This window comes from Oncorhynchus tshawytscha, linkage group LG03 (assembly GCF_018296145.1).
Source record: "Oncorhynchus tshawytscha isolate Ot180627B linkage group LG03, Otsh_v2.0, whole genome shotgun sequence".
NCBI lineage: Eukaryota > Metazoa > Chordata > Actinopteri > Salmoniformes > Salmonidae > Oncorhynchus > Oncorhynchus tshawytscha.
The window spans coordinates 19,782,867-19,805,342 of record NC_056431.1 but is presented as its reverse complement, the minus strand read 5'-3'; the positions used below and the strand labels follow the sequence as shown (position 1 = coordinate 19,805,342).

Genomic DNA, 22,476 nt, shown 5'->3' with positions numbered 1-22,476 from the left:
GCTAAATGCCTAATGTAAATTGGTTATGGCTCTTATTTCATTTTCATGACAGTCTTCATCAATAACCATTGGTTACCCGGTTATTGTGCCATGCAGCCCTAATCACAAATATATATATACAAACGTTTTACATTGCCAGGGATCACAAACCTACACAAACAAATGAATCATAATGACTTGCTGTCTGGCAATCTAGCTAGGTGTCCACTAGATTCTACAGCCACAAATATTAGTATTATTATTTTCTTTTTGGTCTTAATTTAAGGTAGGGGTTATGCATACGGTTAGCCGTGTGGTAAAGGTTAGGGTTAAGTCATATTTTAATTTAGAGAAATTGTATACATGGCGGAGGTCATGACTTTGTAGCTGTGGTAACTAGTGACGGTCCCGCGCGAACCTTGGCACGAACGTTTCATGAGAAGTCTCGCGCTGTTCAGGCGGTCGCTGTTTAATGGCCGCCCTCTTACTCGAAGCAATGTCTGAAACGGGGAATAACACAAGGAACCCATCGGAGTGTGATAGCTGACCGGGAATTAACAAACATACTGTGCCATTCCCTCTCCTAAACGGGTTCCGAACGGATGGGCAGTGTGGGGGGGATTGCCAAGCGACATAAGATACGCTAGCGGGAGGGGAGAGAGCTGCTAGCTAGCTAGTCAACACAGTTGTCACTGCCGGTGGGGCAAGCCCGGAGCAACCCTGACAAGAGTGGGGTTGAAGAGGGTGGAAACGCAGACTCTGTTGGACTGGAGCGTGTGACTCTTGGCACCAGATGCTAACATGAGTGGACCTGGGCAGGATAGCGAGCCAGAGGCAAAAGTCCTCCTCATCAAGCGGCTATACAGGTGAGTTAAATGCCTTTTGCTGGGAAACATTACATTGGCTAGTTTTTTTTTTTTAAATTCTTTTTTTTTGTTTTGTTGTACATTAGCTAACAGTAGTGAAATAAATGGATAGCTAACCTTAGCTAGTTTGCTAACTAGCTAGCCATCTATTCAACTTGCTAGTTAGCTAACTATCCAGTCACCTGTCTGTCTGACTTGAATCAGCTAACGTTAGCTAGTTAACTGTCCTTCGTCGAAGGACAATGACATTTTTACGAAGTAGTCGGACATTTTCGATAATGTGTTTTAAATAACCAGATGTAGCACAGTGGGAACTTGTGGAGCGGATAGCTAATTAGCTATCCAACGTTAGCTTCTAAGCAACTGAACAGTAACAGTACAGTAACAAGTTACTGTGCTATTAGCTAGCTAACTTATTCCTGTGCCAACTTGCTCTCTTAATAACGTCAGTTGGTTAACTAGTTGTGATAGTTTCAGCTATCAGTATTGTCACAGTACTAGTTACCTGATAGGCCTACCTTGTTTGCTAGCTAGCTACCTAGCGAGTTAGTTATTTAACAGCTACGATAACTAGAAGCGTCTTGCAGAACATCACCACATGAATAATGTCGACTGGCTACTTTTAACATGCATAACTAGGCCTAGTTAGGGAGAGACACCATATTTCACAAGCCTCTTTAGATTTACCTTCCTAGTTAGGTAGCTGTAATGTCAACCATTATCTCAGTGTGAGACATGACATTTGATAGTTTCCAGTTATAGCTAGCTAGCTAACATTAGCTCCCTACATTGATAAGAATGAGTTTGCTCATTCCTCCAATGGCCATTACCAGTGATTCACATGCCATAATAACTGTATCTTGCGTGCTCAGGGCAGTGGTTGAGTCGGTACACAAGCTGGATGTCGTCATTGGCAGCAAGTCATCGTACAGGGAGGTCTTCAAGCCTGAGAACATCAGCCTTCGCAACAAGTAAGCATTTTACTCTACTCCAACCTTTGCCCTAAAAACTAAGGCAAAAGGCAAAGCACTAACTCCAACCTCATCTGTCTTCTGTGCCCAGGTTGAGGGAGCTGTGTGTGAAGCTGATGTTTCTCCACCCTGTGGACTATGGTCGCAAGGCTGAGGAGCTTCTGTGGAGGAAGGTCTACTACGAGGTCATCCAGGTCATCAAGACCAACAAGAAGGTACAGCATTTAAGGGTGTTTTCCCATCTAGTCCTCTTTAAAATAACCAGTCCCCGTCCTCTTTAAAGTGAACTTTGTGGTAAAAAATAAGCTATAGAACTATGTTCTCTTTGTATTCAAACTTACTTTGCCTTTGAATGAGGACTCAACTCTTTTGCCAGTTCACTTTATCCATGTTGTGGTCCAAGTCCTCTCTGTATTCAGATTGCTATATTTAGAAAGGAATCAAGATATTTTTTCCAACATTCACTCAATGCACTCTCGAACAAGCCATTTTCATTCCTCAATCAGATTTGCCACCAATGCTCCTTATAGGACATATTACTGTGCTCTATACTCCTCTGTAAACTGGTCATCTCTGTATACCTGTCGCAAGACCCACTGGTTGATGCTTATTTATAAAACCCTCACTCCCCCCTATCTGAGATATCTACTGCAGTCCTCATCCTCCACATACAACACCCATTCTGCCAGTCACATTCTGTTAAAGGTCCCCAAAGTGCACACATCCCTGGGTTGCTCCTCTTTTCAGTTCGCTGCAGCTAGTGACTGGACCGAGCTGCAAAAAACACTCAAACTGGATAGTTTTATCTCCATCTCTTCATTCAAAGACTCAATCATGGACACTCTTACTTACCGTAATTTCCGGGCTATATGCCGCTACTTTTTTCCCATGCTTTGAACCTTGCGGTTTATACAGTGACGCGGCTAATTTATGGATTTTTCCCGCTTTTACAAGATTCATGCCGCCAAAAAACTGAGCACCGTCACATAATGTGACGTAAATCGAGCGCGCTCAAACTTCCCATCATTCGGATTACGGTAGTCATTTTGTCACCCTCATCATGGCAAAAACACAGAGAAATGCATATGATGCAGCTTTCAAGTTGAAGGCGATCGATCTGGCTGTTGGAAAAGGAAATAGAGCTGCTGCACGGGAGCTTGGCCTTAATGAGTTGATAATAAGACGTTGGAAACAGCAGCGTGAGGAACTGACTCAGTGCAAAAAGACAACAAAAGCTTTCAGAGGGAAAAAAGCAGATGGCCCAAAGTATTTGCAGCCACTCGACATCAGTGTAAATCGTGCATTTAAGGTGGTGCTCCGTGTTCAGTGGGAGGCTTGGATGACAAGTGGGGAGAAATCCTTCACTAAAACGGGCCGCATGCGAAGTGCAACTTATGGTCAAGTCTGCCAGCGGGTCCTGACAGCGTGGAGCATTGTCAAAAAATCCACTATCATCAACGGGTTTCGAAAAACTGGACTGCTGCGTGTTGAAGAGGGCAGCATGAGCTCAGCGGGGAATTTGCCTCCGGATGAAAGTGACGAGAGCGACAATGAAAATGATCCAACATCGGATGAAGCTATTCAACTCCGACACCGAAGGAGATGGTTTCAGTGCACAGGAGGAGGAAGATGGTGACCAATGACTTTCTTGGTAGGCTACTGTTTACTGCTTTAAAAAAAAAAAAAATGTTACAAGCAGTGTTTCGTTAAAGCCTATTTATTTTTGTTACAAGCCGTGTTTCGTTTAAAGGCTGTGTAAAGTTAATTTGTTTCAATGTACCGGTAGGCACCTGCGGCTTATAGACATGTGCGGCTTATTTATGTACAAAATACATATTTTTTTAAATAATTCAGTGGGTGCGGCTTATATTCAGGTGCGCTTAATAGTCCAGAAATTACGGTACATTTGTGGCTGCTTTGAGGGATGTATGTTGTCAAGTGGTGTTGCTACTATACTGTGTTGCTACCATGCTATGTGGTTGTCTTCGTTCTCTCTTTATGTAGTGTTGTGGTGTCTGTTGTGATGTGTGTGTGTTCTATATTTTTAATGCCAGTCCCTGTCCACGCAGGAGGCCTTTTGGTAGGCTGTCATTGTAAATAAGAATTTTGTTCTTAACTGACTTGCCTAGTTGTTTAAAAAATGTATATATGAATCAATAACTGCGGATTAAATAATGCTGTAATTGAAAATTGTACACCCAATGTAGGCTGCCGCCCCTTTAAGAGCTAGAATAGATTTGGACCTTATGTTGTCTTCTCACACTTCAAACCCCACAATCAAATAGTGTATGAAACTCTCTTAGATCACATATTGCAAACAAATAATCTGAACTAAAAACTCCACATTTTGGAATGTCTGTGCGTTCTTGACAATTGCTAATCAATATCCAAAAACAGCACATTTATCCGTGAACATGCACATAATCTTCTCACTTGTGGCACCAATGTGAGGGGTTACGGCAGTGTTGCAGTAGTGTTTGTAATCACAAGCAAACCTGGGGAGCATTGCTCTAAAAAATGGAACCGGAGCACGGAATTCAAGTGATCCGACCTCCTCTGGAGACGGTCTCAGTTCGCTTCGGGTGCTCTTTTAAGGGGTCTGAGTTCCCTTTGCAGTGTTAACACGGCACAAAAAAATTATGCAAACCGCACTGAGTTCTCAAATTTGCTAAAAGGGACCATTTGGGAAAACACCCTAAGTTATTGGGGAAATTGTATGACTCTGGCCAATAGTGCTTCTACACCTGAATTACTTGCTGTTTGTGGTTTTAGGCTGGGTTTCTGTACAGCACTTTGTGACATCAGCTGATGTAAGAAGGGCTTTATAAATACATTTGATTGATACAGTGACTGCTGAGCTTTCAGACATGCCCACTTTATCTTTCCTCATGCCCCACACACAACCCTTTTATTTCTAATCTCTTCTTATTACCTGGCCCCGTCTTATATCTCCATGTCTTCTGCAGCACATCCACAGTCGCAGTACCCTGGAATGTGCCTACAGGACTCACCTGATAGCCGGCGTGGGCTTCTTCCAGCACCTGCTGCTCTACATCCAGTCACACTACCAGCTGGAAATGCAGGACTGCATCGACTGGACCCATGTCACCGACCCCCTCATCGGTGAGACACACACACACACACACACACACACACACACACACACTCAGGTCAGCAGTATCTGTGATTGACAGTGTATAAATGATTGTATTTGTTATTGTAGGTCGGAAGAAGCCGGTATCAGCCACCCTTAAGGAGATGGAGTGGGCCACAATGGCCTGCCATCGCTGCCTGGTGTACCTGGGAGATCTAGGTAATACAAACTTAATCTTTCTCACCAAAGATATTTGAGACAACCTTATTTGTATGACCATGGAATTGCATTCCCCAAATCCAAATCACATTGATTTGAATGTACAGGAGAGGTTTACAGGAGGTTGTTTGAATGTTTTCTGCAGCCCGTTACCAGAACGAATTGGCTGGGGTGGAGGCTGAGCAGCTGGCAGAGCGGTTCTACCACCAGGCCCTGTCTGTCACTCCGCACGTAGGTGAGTTGACAAGGTGTTACCGCCCTCCCTTTCACAGCACATTAACCTCAGTTTTTTACACTAACCGGTTTACTCACACCACACCACCATCTACAAATGAATCACTCTTGTTATATTGCCCACATAGTGATGAACTCACACAGCACTTATTGATTTGAGCTTTATTATATGACTGGTCAAAGCTTTACGCAGCTCATAGTGATCTAGCTGAACTGTTAGCGGGCCAGGAAGGGGGCATTCAGTAACTGTTAGCGGGCCAGGAGAGGGCATTCAGTCTCAAGAAATCACCGATCCACATTTGAAACGTTCTGTCTTTTTGAGAGGGCTTCATCAGTCGAACTGAAAGTAAACACTAAATGGCCACTGCTAAAGGGAAGCAATGTCTTTAGTGTGCCATGATACTGACAAGTGTTTGATGTTTTGTTTTCAGGAATGCCTTTCAATCAGTTAGGTACACTGGTGGGGAGTAAATTCTACAACGTGGAGGCCACCTATTACTACCTACGCTGGTGAGAGGAGACTTCAACACGTCTAGATTTACTGCAGCACATCCACAGTCTATCTATGACTGGTCTGTAGACTATGCTCTAGCTGTGCTATTGTTCTCTACCTCAGTGGGGAAATGTAGTCACACTGCTGGGGAGAAATATTTTCATTGCAACATTTCATATTTGGATCACATTCAGTAGGCTTTAAATAGGAGACATGTTTTGAAATGGAAGAGGTTCTGAAACCAGTCTGTTAGGAGAAGGCTGCCAACTTCAGAGCCAGAAAACGTTTTTAAAAAAAGACTCACAACCAAGTGGTACCGGGACGATACCAGTATTGCAACCTCGTTAGTAGTGGAAAGGATACAAAACACAAAGCGGATTTGAACTTCTTTAGGAAAACAGCCCTGATGTTGGAAAGAAACATTGTCATCCAGTCACAATTATTTTCCAAGCTATAGCACACTATTTTACATACAGCAGGTATGTAAATGACCACAGAGTTGGGTCTGCTTTGTGTTTTCATTGCCATGGGAAAAAGTATATTGCGATACTGGTATCGTCACACCCCTACCACAAAGTACTGACCATGGTTTTCTCCTATATGTTCCTGTGTTTGAACAGTATACAGTCGGAGACTCCCTTCGAAGGGGCCTATGGGAATTTGAAGCGTCTGTTTGATAAAGCAGCTAAGATGTACCACCAGGTGAAGAAACAGGAGATGAAGAAGCTGTCTCCCTCACGGCAAAGGTCAGTCTGGTTTCCTCAGACCACAGCCCTGAAATGACAAATCACTAAGTCAGCATTGAACATGAATTGAGATGGTCCTCTTTGAGATCCTTACTGTTTCCTCAGATCCAAGGACATCAAGCAACTTCTAGTGAGCTTCATGTACCTGCAGAGTCTACTGCAGCCCAAGAACAGGTTAGGACATTCACTATTCACCATTTAGGCCCTAGTCATTTATCTCAATAGGAACCTCAACATTTGGTCCATATATGACACCGCTATCTGATGATGATAATAACAATTGATTGAATTTTTAGAACACCCTTTGCTCAGTTTCAAAGGGCTTTCTATTGTCTGTTGGGTACCGTGTTTGTAATGTCTTACCATTTCTCTCTTCCTCCCTGTGAGTAGTCTGCTGGAGACAGAGTTGACCTCTCTGTGTCAGTCGGTGCTGGAGGATTTTAACTTGGTGCTGTTTTACCTGCCTTCGCCGCCACACGGCCACGAGGCCACTTCCCCCAGCGAGGAGGAGCATGAGGAGCACGAATCGCCCTGCGCCCTGCTCCCCGACGCCCTCGTCTTCAAGATGGTGGTCACCTGCCTCATGGTGGTGCACAGCCTGAAGCGGGGAGGTCAGTAAGAATATAGATGTCATATATTTTTTTGCAAATCGCTTTTCAAACATTACGCTCAAAGGATGTCAGTAGGCATGCGAGGATAATGACATACTGCAAGGGAGAAATAAGGGGATATGGTGTTTTGTTGTATTGCAAAGTTGACATGTTGACTTGTTTGTGTAGGGTCAAAGCAGTACAGTGCGTCAATAGCCTTCACGCTGGCCCTCTTCTCCCACCTGGTGAACCATGTCAACATCCGCCTGCAGGCTGAGCTGGAGGAGGGGGAGAGCCAGGTGCCCCCGCTGCAGAACGACAACACAGGTGAGAACAACTCAAATCAAATCAAATTTATTTATATAGCCCTTCGTACATCAGCTGATATCTCAAAGTGCTGTACAGAAACCCAGCCTTAAACCCCAAACAGCAAGCAATGCAGGTGTAGAAACTACTCCCAGCTTTACCTCATGATGCCTAGACACTACTCATGTTCTCAGTTAATTCTCTGAAAAACGAATGGAACAATAATGACATTTGTTTGTTCCTAGACGACTCTGAGTTGAGAGACCCGTCTGACCCGTTGACCTCGGAAGAGAGGCCCCTGCAGAATGGCTCCCTAGACCATGAGGAGGACGAGGTGGGCCACCGGAGCACCGTGGCCCAGAAAGCAGGCGTCGGTGAGCGGAAGGCAGAGGAGGAGAAACAGAAGCAAAAGAAGTACGCCCGCCTATCCATGATGCGCCGCCGCCGCTGCGCCACCCGCAAAGAAGACGAGAGCGACCTGAGCGAGGGTTTCGAGAGCGACGAAGAGGAGGAAGAAGAACAGAGGGGCTGCGCCGACTCCGGGGACGGCGCCTCGAGACCCTCACTCACCCCCTCCATGCTGAGAAAGGAGAGCAAGAGCAGGAGGGAGCACCCGACAGAGGGGACCTGGGAGAGCGCCTCGGAGGAAGACGAGGAGGGGAGCACGGCCTTCGACGTGGAGACTGACTCGGACATGAACAGTCAGGAGTCCCGCTCTGACTTGGAGGATATAGAGGACTCAGAAACCCCAGAGAACTTGGACGCACCTCCTCGGGGGGAGGTGCAGCCTGAAGACGACGATGATGAGGAGGAGGAGGAGGAGCAAGCCGATCCCAGGGAGGACGGAGACGGGGACACCCCTCCGGCCACCAACGGCCCACTCCTGCCCAGCGACCCCAGTATCAGCAGTAACCTCCAGGCCATGTCATCCCAGCTGTTCCAGGCCAAGCGCTGCTTCCGCCTGGCGCCCACCTTCAGCAACGTGCTGCTGAGGCCCCACAGCTCCGCCACCAACTCCACACCCAACCCCACTGATCCAGACGCCGCCTCTACCACCCCCTCCCAGGAGACCCCTCCTTCCCCGGGGGACTCACCCTGCGACGCTGGCCCCGGCACTGCCAACGGAACCAAAGACAATGGTCAGTAACCTGCCCACACACATTGACGCTGTGTTGATTACTATGTGGTTTTTGTATAGTGCAAGATATGATGAGTTTAAAGATTTAACTTTAATATACCAATATAATTATGTACTTCTAGTCTGTTTTTAGTCTTTCCCAATGACTCCATTGAGTAACAGCACATCGCTAAAATATGCCCTTTTCTAACAGTACATCTGAGGTACCCCCTAAGAAAACGAGGGTGTAGATTAAACACATGTTTATTTCTTTTTGTCCATTCCCTGTAGAGGTGGATTCCGATTCAGAGTGTAGTGTGCACAGCAACCAATCAGTACACAGCGAGAAGACCCTGTCGGAGAGACTGGAGATTCTGACCAATCAGGGGCTCATCCAGGTGGTCAAGGTGTTTGTGGATTGGCTGAGAACCAACACTGACATTGTCCTCATGTGTGCACAGGTAAAGGGGATGGATTTTTCACTGACCTAGAAGCACTTACAAACAGTATGCATTGACAAATCTAATTTGCATCAAATTGGTCAAATACAAGTCAGTCTTTGTATCAGCTGACTTGGGGCAGGGGTTTATAGTCTTCATCATTGTTGGTGTTTGTTTCACTGTCCGTCTTCCGCTCAATGTAATTCCGTTACGCTGTCTGTAGAGTTCTCAGAGCCTATGGAACAGACTGTCTGTGCTACTCAACCTGCTGCCTGACGGGAGCAAGATGCTGGAAGCAGGCGAGTTACTAAAATCACCTGTCCTTTTTATGGGTTGTTAATCTTCGTTTACATTTTTAATTTTTAATTGAACCTTTATTTAACTAGGCAAGTTGGTTAAGAACAAATTCTTATTTACAATGACTGCCAAACCCTAACGACGCTTGGCCAAATGTGCGCCGCCCTATGGGACTCCCAATCACGGCTGGGTGTGATACAGCCTGCAATTGAACCAGGGTCTGTAGTGACGCCTCTAGCACTGAGATGCAGTGTCTTACCGCTGTGCCACTCGGGAGCCCGTTGTGGAGGCTTGAGTTGGCCAAATTCTTCTCTCCACCTCTCACATTATATTTCTTGTTCCATCTGTTCTCTTTTCCTCTCCTTTGGTTATTTTAACCCATGTTCTCATAGATGAAATTCCAAATGTGTGTCTCATTCTGTAGAGCACGTGACTAGAAGTCACGTCTTAATCTCGCTCTCTGTCTTGCTTTCTCTTTGTGTATTTTAGAGCTGGGTCTGAACACTGAGGTGACGGAGCTGCTGAGTGAGTGTGAGCAGCCTGGCCTGGTCCAGTCCCTGCTGCTGCCTGAGGACCTGGCCCTGCGACACCTACCTGCCCTCAACCTGGCCCACCGCCACCTCGACTACACCCGCCCCAGACCTTCCCTCAGCCCCGTACAGGAGGTACACACACCTAGCTTCCCTTAGACACCCTCACTGTTTTTCTGCCCTCTCTCTACTTTACTATCTCACTCGCTCTCTCTCGCTCTCTTTCTCTCCCTGTCTCAGTGTGTGGTGCGCGTGTGCTGCATCCGCAGCTTTGGCCACTTCCTCACCAATCTCCAATGCAACGTACTGCACTTCAACCCGGAGGCGGGCATCTTCACCAGCATCAGCCAATCAGAGCAGGACAACCTTGTGCAGCAGGCCAAGGCCCAGTTCCGCATGGTGAGCGGCAGTTGAATGAACCGATGAGACCAAAGCAGCAGCGGTCACTCTAGTTTGAGTTTTTGTGTCACTTGTGCAGCTCAAATAACTGCAAAGTATTATTTATTTCAACGCTGTTTGTGAGTCCAGGCAGAGGAGGAGGCTCGACGAAACCGCCTGATGAGAGACATGGCTCAGCTCCGCCTACAGGTCTGTCTTCTGGAACATTCCATTCTATCATAAATCAAACACTGTCAATCTAGCTATCCGACACTATACTGAGTGTACAACACATTAGGAACATTCCATTTCCATGACGTACTGTAGACTGACCAGATGAATCCTGGTGAAAGCTATGATCCTTTATTGATGTCACTTGTTAAATCCACTTCAATCAGTGTAGATGAAGGGGAGGAGACCGGTTAAAGAAGGATTAAAGAAGCCGGTTAAAGAAGCCTTCAGAGGGTGAATGGGCATGACAAAATATTTAAGTGCCTTTAAACGGGGTATGGTAAGTGGCAGGCGCACCGGTTTATGTCAAGAACTGCAACACTGCTTGGTTTTTCACTCAGCAGTTTCCTGTGTGTATCAACAATGGTCCACCAGCCAACTTGACACAACTGTGGGAAGCATTGGAGTCAACATGGGCTAGCATCCCTGTAGAACACTTTTGACACCTTATAGAGTCCACGCCCTGACGAATTGAGGCTGGGTTCGCATCCAGGCTCTGTCGTAACCGGCCGCGACCGGGAGGTCCGTGGGGCGACGCACAATTGGCATAGCGTCGTCCGGGTGAGGGAGGGATTGGCCGGTAGGGATATCCTTGTCTCATCGCGCACCAGCGACTCCTGTGGCGGGCCGGGCGCAGTGCACGCTAACCAAGGTTGCCAGGTGCACGGTGTTTCCTCGGACACATTGGTGTGACTGGGTTCCGGGTTGGATGCGCGCTGTGTTAAGAAGCAGTTCGGCTTGGTTGGGTTGTGTATCGGAGGACGCATGACTTTCAACCTTCGTCTCTCCGGAGCCCGTACGGGAGTTGTAGCGATGAGACAAAATAGGAGCTACTAACAATTGGATACCACGAAATTGGGGAGAAAAAAGGCGGTCAAATTAAAAGGGGAAAAAAAGAATGTACATGTTCAGTGCCCTCTGTAATTATTAAAGAAGGTGAAGCATTTTTTCTTTTGGCTCTATACTCCAAGAGTTTGGATTTGAAATCAAACAATGACTGAGGTTAAAGTGCAGACTGTCAGCTTTAATTTGAGGGTATTTTCATCCATATCGGATGAACCATTTTAGGAAGGACAGCACTTTTTGCACAAAGTCCCCCATTTTAGGGGGCAAAAGTTTGGGACAAATTCACTTGTGTATTATAGTATTAAAAAGTTCATAGATTTGATTTAAAGTCCAAATGTTTGGGTTAGAGAGGCAAAAGAAGATTAAATACTTCACTGTCCCAATAATTACGGAGGGCACTGTATTATCCCATCAAAATAAGCAGTTTGTAATGTGTCTGCCCTGCAGTTGGAGGTGTCTCAGCTAGAGGGCAGCCTGCAGCAGCCCAAGACCCAGTCCTCCATGTCTCCGTACCTGGTACCCGACTCTGCCGCCCTGTGCCAGCACCTCAACCTCCTCAGACATCTGGCTGGCAGTGGCTGCTTCATCATCATCATCCCCCGCACAGGTGAGCACAGGCCCATGCCCTGCCTGGGTGAATAAACCCAGTGTTGGACTGCATGGCTGTGGATAAGTCTGTTTGAGTGCAGTCATTATTTAGAGGTTTCTCTCCAGAATTACATGGAGATAAAATGGTGATAAATATGATTTCTATATTGCCGGGTTATTGAACTATATGGGGTCCAGATTTGAAAATGGTTATTTACAGGGGGGCCAGATATTTTATACATGGGATTATTCTTATAAAGCACATTTAGTCAAATTAAATGTTGCTAATAGTTCATTTGAAGTGCTTTAGGATGAGCCTAATTCAGTGGATGAAATTGTTTAAATAATGGAACACATTTGTACTTATAACACAGTTGACCTGCATCACATTCATTTCTACTTTCCTGTCCGTTTTAGAGACGACTTCATCTTTTGTTTACTCATAGGAAACCTTTTATGCATGGCATATTTCAGTTGACCAGCATTATATTCTGTTCTATTTTCTATTTATTTTTCATTTCGTTCTTTTCTGTTTAACTTGGAAACCTTTTTATTCATGTCATATCTGTCGACTAACTTTTATTGCAGGGAGGTCTCTTTCCCCCTGCGTCAGTAGAGAATGGGTCCCTATAACAAACTGCACCACATCTGTGGGGACTTAAACTCCTCAAATCTTGTTGCAAAGTTAGCTTTCAGTTTATCTAAAAACTTGGCCATCACGGGAGTGATCTGTACTGATGACTGAATATAGTTGCGTAGTGTAGGGAAATCAAAGAGAGAGAAAAAAAACATGTATTGACTTTTTTTCAATCATGTCAACTGTTTTATCCCTCCCCTGCACTCCCAAATTAAATCCATTCAATTGATTTAAGATGAAAAACAAACATCTGATACGGACTGTTTATCAAGCATTTTCACTAGATATGTGTTGGCTTTCTTGTGGCGTCAATCACGGAGAAAAGCAACTATCTCCTCCCTAAGCTAACACAGGCTGCTCTCTTGAGAGCATTATTATCCTTGCTTAGCCACCGAGCATCATTATGTAAAAGTAGATCATGATGCTCAGCAGACCACGAAAACAAGCGATGTTGATTGGATAAATTTGATGTCTGTGGTGTTAACTCACTGCTGTGTTAAGAGAAAAGCATGCTCTAGTGTATCAGGCATTGTAGTGATCTCATCTGCTGGGAAGAGCCGATAGGCGAGCTCTGATTGGCTAACTGGTATGTTGGGTGATTATTCTTTGACAGCACTTAATGGGTGGGACTACAGGGAAACAGATTCTCCCATTGGAGAATATTGAACAAGGGCTCATTTTGGCTCTAAACATCAGATTTTTTTTGCAGGATCAAAGAAATCTGAATTGATCAGAAGGCCATTCTAAATTGATAAACGGGCCAGATCTGTCTGGCTGGCAGCCAGTTGAATAGCCCTGCTATATTGTTTCGACATTGGCTATTTGCTGGCTATGTTTTGTAAGTTACCGAGGGGATGACTGAAGCTGAGTTTGTCTTTCTAGTTAGAGTATGAAATTAATAGATAACAGTCAACCATCATGTTTTAACTTTGGTATCTGCCTCAGTGATTGATGGCCTGGACCACCTGAAGAAGGAGAATGCCGGAGCGAGGGACGGTATCCGCTTCCTGGAGTCTGAGTTCCGTAAAGGCAACAGGTATATGTCTGTCTCAACCCTCAAGTGTGACGTATGGTAATATAGTGGGCCACATTTAATATATGACAACCACAATCTGCCAACCCATCACATTAAAAGGGATATGTAGAGTCGACAGTTCTCTGAATGAAAAGATAGAGGGCAATTTTCAATGTACTTAGCCTTTATCTGGTGTGAAACGCTAGAGCCAATGATACACAGGTCCTTTTATATCAAAGTATCTCTCACGTAACCAATTTTCAAATGAGCTGGCTGTTGTCCTTACTACTTCAGATCTTAACAAAACAATGTTTCTAACCATAACCCACTCTTAATCTGTGATCCAGTAAACTAAGAATAGGCTGCGACCCATATGGACAAAGACACTTGATGTTGTAAACCCCTCTTCTGTCCCCCCCTACCTCAGGTACATACGTTGCCAGAAGGAGTCGGGGAGGAGTTTTGAGAGGGACAAGCTGAAACGCCAGGACATTGAAGCCTGGTGAGCCTCCATTAGTCTTTCTACAGTCTCTTCATATGGCCACCTCTCAATACTTAGCATTCTTATACAAATGCTTCAAAAGTGGTAAAAGATTTATGAAAGCTATCTACCAGCGGTAAAACACCTTCCCAGTGTTAACCGTTTCCTTATGTGTCCTGATTTCTAGGCATCTATACAAGACTGTGGACAGCTGTCGTCAGCTGACCGTCTCCCAGAGCAACGGAGACGAAGACACGGCTGGTATGGTCACTATTCTCACCGGTCACTCAGTGGAGGAGCTGTGTACCCGCTCTGCACCCATGAAGGTATACACATCACAAATACAATCAATCACTCACTCAGTTCTTTAGGCTCTCCAGCAACCACTGTTGGTATGGACAGCTGGTCTGACTACCGTGTATCCCTTGGGTTGTACAGTATTGCTATTAATATTTCCCTGTTATAGAATACTGCCATTTTACCATGGTGTAGATCTTTGTGGAGAACCAGAGTTCTTTCTAAGAGAAGTTTGGCATGTTTGACCTCCCCCATTCATCCTTCCGTGATATTTTACCATACGTTGTATGTTTATTGGTGTTAGAAGAGTTGACGTCTTACCCTCCATTGTCTGTGTCTCCTTGGAAACAGTGTGCCATCCAGGCAGTGGCGACAGCAGGCATGGAGCTGAAGAACATTGTGGAGTTCTACCGTCAGTGGAAGGAGGTTGGCTGAGAGCGTTGAGCGGGCGAGGTCGGCATGGCGGACAGCTGATCACACACTCACTCTCTCTCCCACTCTGTTGCTCTGTCTGTCTCTGCGTCTCCAAGGAAAATCAACTCTAGGAAAGGAAGTGGGGGAGGGGAGGAGAGGGAGAGAGAGAGAGGGTGGAAAAGTAAAGCAGTTGAAGGAAAGAAGAAGCGAGACACATGGGCAAAGGGGGCAATAAGAAACAGCAGAAGACCCCCAAACATAAAGAAGCGATCCCAGAGGTTGGTGAGAATTAAGTGGGGATGCTACACACATAAAGTGCCCCTGGTTCACATCATAACCAGGCATATACTGTTTATGATAGAAACGAGTACATTACATGTCGAGAGAGAACCACTCATACACATTCATGCTCAGTTAAATCCATTGGTTTAGACGTATAGAGCAGTGTTTCCCGTTTCCTCCTTTCCCTCAGTGTTGTGAAGGTGGGACTATGTCAGCCCTATGGCTAGCTGGGTCTGGTAAGGCAGGGGGGTGTGGGGTAAATCCCAGAAAGAGAACACATCTCTAGCGTGCCAAGCGTTGAGGCTATCGACACATCGGAGTCTCGTAGCTCATAGGGTTCAGGTCAATGGACGTACACTTCTCCAGGATTGTTTTCTTTCCTATCAGTTTTTTTGCGGTGTACTTTTTGTGTCCCGTGACTAATGTATTGTGTTATCTGTGTAAGATGAGGAGGAATAATGACAGGTTGTGCCCTGCTATTGTTTTAATTTGGATTTTATTTTTGTACCCAAATATACTTTATTTTGTGTTTTTGTAAGCTGTGCTGAATACACACAGGAATGAAGTGCAGGGGGAGGGATGGGGTTGTCTTGTATAGTTTTCCTAAACCAGTCTGCTAATCCTTCTGTTCTCAAAGAAATAGTCCTGACTTTTGTGTCATGGTGCCGTTTTAGGAAGAGGTAGACTCGGGTGGGTCAGCTTTGTGCTGTTAGATATTATGGAGTCCGGGGCCTGCGGCTGTCCCAATATGGCGGTACAAGGTGTTTGTGTTTTGACCCTTGTGAACTCCATATATATCCCATCTACCATCATCACTAACTGTCCCATCATGCACAGTGCAAAGGAACTCTGTATAAGTGTGTGGCCACGCATTGAACAATAAAATGAACTCATTTTAAAATGTATTTTCTTATTTTCACTCTCTTGCAGAAACCATTTACAGTGGCAACTTTTTCAGAGCTTTACACAATTCATGACAAGGCACAGGACTCTCTGAATTGGGAAAGCAAACTATTTGAACTGAACATACTCATGACTGCACACTAATGACAATAATAGCCATTGTTTCCGTAAGTTGAAGAACTAATCCAGAGACGACGACTGACCAACATTAAAATGAAATGGTGTGTATCAAATAGTCCGGGTAGCCATTTGATTAGCTGTTCAGAAGACTTATAGTTTGGGGGTAGAAGCTATTGAGAAGCCTTTTGGACCTAGCCTTACCGCTCTGGTACCGCTTGCTGTTTGGAACACATTTAATGTTTTTCAATTTATAGGTTTGTTTCAAAACACCCTTACCTATTGAAATGTGGTAGTTCTGTTCCACTTTGCTGTCAAACTTCTGAAACTGTTCAGTGCAGCCTGGCTCATCCATCAGTCTCTGTCCTGTGAGTAGGACTCTGTGTGCCATCTATCCTGCTCTCTTCTGTTGTGAGGTCTTGTGCCCCTCACTACCCTGGCTGCCTGGGCCCAATGACCACCATTCTGCATGGAATGGCAGAGCAAGACCAATCCCCTGGCAGCGGGGTCAGCGCCACCCCAACAGAAGATGGTTGGCACAGCACAGGGCTGGCCCACTTTCTGGTGATGGGGAAATGAACAGTCCAGGGCCTGGTTTCCCTAAAGCATCTTAAGGCGAAGTAATGATAGCAAAAATGTGTAGAATTTTAGGAATTGGCTTTAAAACTGCAAAATGTTCTCAGTCTCATGGCAGCACATTTTTTTTCTCTGCCCTGTGGCAAAAAGTGTAGAATTGCAGGGAATTCACTTAATTATTACTTTTTTTTATGACTGTGTAGAATAGCATTAAGAAACAGCATTTTGTTTTTCTCTGCACCATGGCAAAATGTGTTGAAATGCACATTTTGGCAGTGCCCCGTGGCCCCCTTGACCCCAAATGCGGTAGTCTGGCCCTGGGGGTGCTGAGGGAGGATAAAGTCCTAACAAAGCATTTTGTCAATGTGCCTCTCAGTCCATGAAAAATAGGCCCTGCTTTTCATGTAGATTTGGTTCAGTTTGAATATTAGGAAGTGACCTGCCAGCCTTGACTTACTGAGTGAGAATTTCTGAAGAATTTAAACTTTGCCCAAATGATCATGGTATTGAAAAGGCTACAGATAAAAATCATCACCGTTGATATCACCCAATAGTCTTTGGAGCTGTTTCAAATATTATGTAATGGGAAAAACTTTGAAATGTGGCATTTTGATTAAGAAGATGTTATATAACTGTCTGCATATAAAATAGAATTATGCGACGATATGGGATGCCTTAAGGCTTGCTCTCTGCCTTGTCTCCTGATTCTCCATAACAATGTTTCTTTCTTGTCCCCATCCAATCAAAACGTCGCTGTGTGCGGAGGGTGGGATTTCGACATTGGGGCTACGGGTTTGCGGTGTTTTTATTCGCCTGTGAAGGAATGCAGGACATAGACCGTTTATACAGATTTACACCAGCCTCCAATGGTCAGGATAACCGGATTTACGATGGGACTATAGTTTATTACAAGCAACAATTGTTCATTTTGGTCAGTGACTACATTGCTCCAGTGAAGATTTGCGCTAATGAGCTCACCGCCAATATAAAGCTGAAAGGTTTGACTTTGTTTCTTTCTCTTTCCTTTGCCGTAGTGTGCTTGTTACAATGTAACAACCTATCGCGTGTGTAGGCTACTGGATGTGTTTATTTTGTACCTGTGCGCGCGTGCGTTTGTGTGTGCGCCTCGAGTTTGTAGGAAACTGGAAATCCTGAAAATGTTCTCTCAGAAAATGTCTCCACAGAACCAGACTTTTCAGCTATTATGCAAATTATATTATTAAGTAGCCTATGTATCTTGTCACTTAAAATATCATTTCACTTTTTGTATTCATATTCAATTTGTATTGATGAAATTGACAGTGTAGCCTGTCATGAGTGTGTAGGTGTTTTATTGTCAGAAGTGTGACAGATAGGCCTCCATTGCGCCCGAACAAAAGGCAATTTGCCTATAACGATTTTCTTACAATGTAATAAGCTATCCGATATGAAAATTAAGACCAAATAGTTCATGAAAACAGATTGGAGATCCAGTACTCCTCTTTCTTGGAAAGACAACATACGGTAAAAACGCGCACGGGGGAACATTCTTGGTCTTGTAATTTCTGGATGGCAGGACAGATAACGTTTTCTGTCCACGTGAGCGCGCGGAGGAACGTTTCTTCAGGGCAGGTGCTGTGTAGAAACCTACTAGGATAGACCAGACACCGCCTATAGTTCAGCGAGGCAGTCCTTCCCTGATTTCACATTATATATATATATATTTTTAATTACGCAAGTCAGTTGAGTACAAATTCTTATTTACGGCCTTCCTGGGAACAGTGGGTTAACTGCCTTGTTCAGGGAGCAGAACGACAGCTCGGGAATTCGATCCAGCAACCTTTCGGTTACTAGCCCAACGCTCGAACCACTAGGCTACCTGCCACATCGCGGCTCTTTTTAGGGAATATTCGCACTCCACATGCCCGACTTCCACGGTAAGTGTTATTCTCTTGGGAAAAATAGATCCCAATATCTCACCAGAAAGTTTCTCTCTGAGATTGTCTTTTCAGCCTGTGCCATAACTGAACATAACTGCTCATTTATCTGTTTGTCTGTGATTGTTGTGTGTCTGCCTTTACCATTTATCCAGTATTAATGTCATATGAATGTGACTCCAGGCATTGTACATTCCTATAAAACGGCACATTAATTTGAATAGGATATAGGATTGAGTGCTCTTTGAGAAACGGCGTCCAATTGTTGCATCTTGTTTCTCTCATGAAACTATGCACTCAGCATTTATTCTTTCTTTTGCCATGTTCATGTTGTAGACAACTTCAGAGCAATGAATTGAGTTTCACCCTCTGCCCTACCTCTGGCGCAGGGTGTTAGTTTGTTCCTCTACAATGGTACGGCGAGAGACCTGTAGGACAGCTACCTTGCCCTACCTAGGCAATATGAGTTAAACATTTCATCGACCATATGTAGTTCTCTTCCCTACATATCTGGTTGGTCTGTTCTGCTGTTAATGCCACTCTTTTGCAATGAGAAGTTGTAACTTGTTCCATGTGACACTATGTTCTTATGGTTAATCACAGATGATCATAAGTGATATTACTGGTTGACACCACACCTGCAGCAAGGAACTGTGTGACCCTGTTTAAATCATGTCAAATGCACTGTGAGAGAGTCATTCATCAGTTTGTAGATTGGTGCAAGCAAAGGCTCTGTTATGCTTTCAACAATTTATTCATGTTGGGTCAGTGATTACAGGAAAGAGGCGACACGAGAGGAAGGATGCATTTAAGAAAACACAGGTCTTACTCTTACTGAACATAACAGATGATATTCAAATCCATTTATCACTAGCCTATAATAGTGTCATGTGGCATAGTGTGCATTTAAAGTCCTCAACAGGCCGAGTACTCCATCTGGGTCAATGGGAGGGTCTGATAGTTGGTTCAGCTATACATGGAGTTATTTGATGGATTCATACCTTCTGCAGTACAGTACGGACATGAACCGATGAATCCTGTTGTTCAGGGTACACTTGACCGTCAGTCATATTGTGTGTGTGTTGAGGTGATGTCTTCCATGTTCCATTTCCAGTACACACTGTACAGAATCATGCAGCTAGATGACAATGCAATGCTCTATGGGGCAAACGATGTGCCCTGTTCTTGTTTGCATAAAACGGACATGTGCCCATGTCACCATGCTCCCCGCGTAGACTTCTTATCTTCAGCTCCCGAGTTATAAAGTCATCTATTGAGGAAGGTCATGTGACGAGATCACGAGCCAGGGAAAGAATTTCAGAATTCAGGAGTTGGGCGAGAGAGTGGAACAGAAAGAGGGAAACGGGGGAGAGAAGCTGCGTTTTCAGAAGAGGTGGGGTAAAGGGGAGGTGGAGAGGGAGGACGGAGGGGAAGACATTTGAATATTTGTACATTTTGAAACACAATGGTAGGGGAACTGAGGATGGCCACTGGCAGTCACTCTATTTAGAGTGCTTGTTTTCCCCTTGTTTGCTGTATGTGGCAACCATTACCATGCTCTTGCACACAAACAAACAAAGTCGGACACTCACTGACACTTAAACAAACACCTCTGACTGAGGGTTTAACTTCTCACATTCTTGTTACTATTTTGCACAATTGTATAGTATTTTAGATAGAAAGTCACGAATGATCAAGTCCTTGCCAATACATGATTCAGAAGAGAAATATGTTGCTACTGTGCAGAACAGCCTTGTGAGTGGGTGGTGTAGTTGAGATTGGGTGGAAGTGAGCACATGAGAAGTGGTTGGCATCACAGAGGCCCATGAGCAACACCTCCAAAACCTCCCGTTATTCGACTACAACAGAAATAGACCAACAGAATTCCCATTCTATTAGTTGAAGGAGACAGTGGAGGATGATGAGGGGGAAACGGGTCATAATAATGTCTGTAATGGCACAAATGGAATGGCATCAAATGCATAGAAACCATGTGTTTGATACCATTCCGCTGATTCCGCTCCAGCCATTACCACGAGCCCGTCCTCCTGTGGATGGAGAACGAAATTTGAATCTGAAAGGACCGCACACTGTTAGACACACCCAGGACTCCAAACTGACATGCTCAGTTTCACCATTGTTTTAGATTCCAGGCTATACGTCTGTGTTATTCATAAGTTGTTTTACTGGTTGTGACAGAACGTGCAGTTTAAAAATAAAAGTAAGCTGAGAACTATCATCTATGCACTCATTGCAGGGCGCTCATTGTCATGAGATCTAATCAGATAGACCGGTCCTCATCAGGACCAAATTTACAACATGAACTTGGTTATTGGGATAACTCAATTAGCAGAATAAGTATGTGTGCATACAGGTAGTGCCATCCCAAGGAACACACGAATCCCCCCCAAAAAAAAAATGGAGGCCACTGTGTAATCTCTGAGTGTCCAAAACATTAGGAGCACATTACTAATATTGAGTTGCACCCCTTTTGCCCTCGAACAGGCTCAGTTCGTGGGGGCTTGGACTTTACAAGGTGTTGAAAGCGTTCCACAGGGATGCTGGCTCATGTCGACTCCAATGCTTCCCACAGTTGTGTCAAGTTGTCTGGATGTACTTTGGGTGGTGGAACATTCTTGATACACACAGGAAACTGTTGAGTGTGGAAAAAAACAGCAGTGTTGCTCCTGGCAATTACTACCATACCCTCTGAATGGCACACATACACAATCCATGTCTCAATTGTCTTAAGGCTTAAAAATCCTCCTTTAACCTGTCTTCTCCCCTTCATCTACACTGATTGAAGTGGATTTAACCAGTGACATCATTAAGGGAGCATAGCTTTCACCTTGATTCACCTGGTCAGTCTATGTTATGGAAAGAGCAGGTGTTCCTAATGATTTGTACACTCAGTGTATATCATATCAATATGTGCAACCCACTATCGAAGCTTATTGTGAAATAGACACTAATTACTTGGATTGCAACGTCATACAGAATTCATTATAATATAATTCAAATTGAAGAGGCAGTAATTGGGAGCACGCTAGACTTTGAAGTGACTTGAGTAAATCTGTGAGGAACAGGGAATTAGTGATGTGCAGGTCACAAATTATTATTTTTTTAACAACCTTTTTTACTGCCTCGAGAGATGTGTTCCTAATGTTTTGTACACTCAGTGTATGTTTTAAATGAAGACTTTGCTTATTGAAACCAGCAGCACGCTTTGCAAACCACACACTGATACGCACAGCCTTGTATTTATCCAAATCATTGGCACCTCATCACCCCTCTTTCATTGATATGATTATCATGCATGCAAATTATTCACCCTCTGTTCTCAGCCCTGAACCCAGTGACCCCACTAGCATGGTTCAATGTCACAGACACAAGCTATTGTCTTGTCTCGCTTTCTCTGTGTGTGTGTGTGTGTGCGTTTGCATGTGTGTGTGTGCACATTTCCATGAATAAGAACTTCCAGTTCAGCATGTGTGTGTATTGAGCAGAATTGCTACTCATTTTCATAGAGCCCAGGCCAGTCTGTAACAGTCGGCCCTTGGCCCTGCTCTTTCCAGACAGGGCCTCAGTCACAAAGCACACTTTGTCCCAGCAAATGTGATAAGGCCTGCAGCTGGGCCACCATGCAGTGTCATGTCCCCTCTCACACTGTCACATCACAGAGCCTGAGGTATGCACCCTAATGTCAGGGCAACCTCCAGGTAATATTTCACCCAGCCAACACTGAGATAAGTGCCCTGACTCTGACAAATCATCAGACCAAAGCAACTTCCATTCTGAGCCTTAGCATAGGACTTATAGGCTGTTGTAGTAACTGTACTCTCACAAAGAAAGCCGTATGGATGGTGGTAACAGGAGGTTTGTGGCACCTTAATTCCGGAGGACAGGCTCGTGA

At 44.7% G+C, this 22,476-nt stretch overlaps 1 protein-coding gene across 1 annotated transcript; it reads left to right on the top strand.

Annotated features, from left to right (window-relative positions):
- The first annotated feature begins 385 nt into the window (after positions 1-385).
- Positions 386-15,954, top strand: LOC112229656 (protein SMG5). Its single transcript, XM_024395607.2, has 22 exons — positions 386-845; positions 1,718-1,816; positions 1,908-2,031; positions 4,783-4,939; positions 5,040-5,129; positions 5,275-5,364; positions 5,795-5,873; positions 6,477-6,602; positions 6,708-6,776; positions 6,993-7,213; positions 7,382-7,519; positions 7,744-8,637; positions 8,907-9,076; positions 9,279-9,354; positions 9,842-10,017; positions 10,123-10,281; positions 10,411-10,470; positions 11,785-11,944; positions 13,508-13,598; positions 14,005-14,079; positions 14,246-14,384; positions 14,707-15,954. Exons 1-22 carry the CDS (start codon positions 781-783, stop codon positions 14,788-14,790), a joined length of 3,342 nt encoding a protein of 1,113 aa, XP_024251375.1. The 5' UTR covers positions 386-780; the 3' UTR covers positions 14,791-15,954.
- The last annotated feature ends 6,522 nt before the right edge of the window (positions 15,955-22,476 follow it).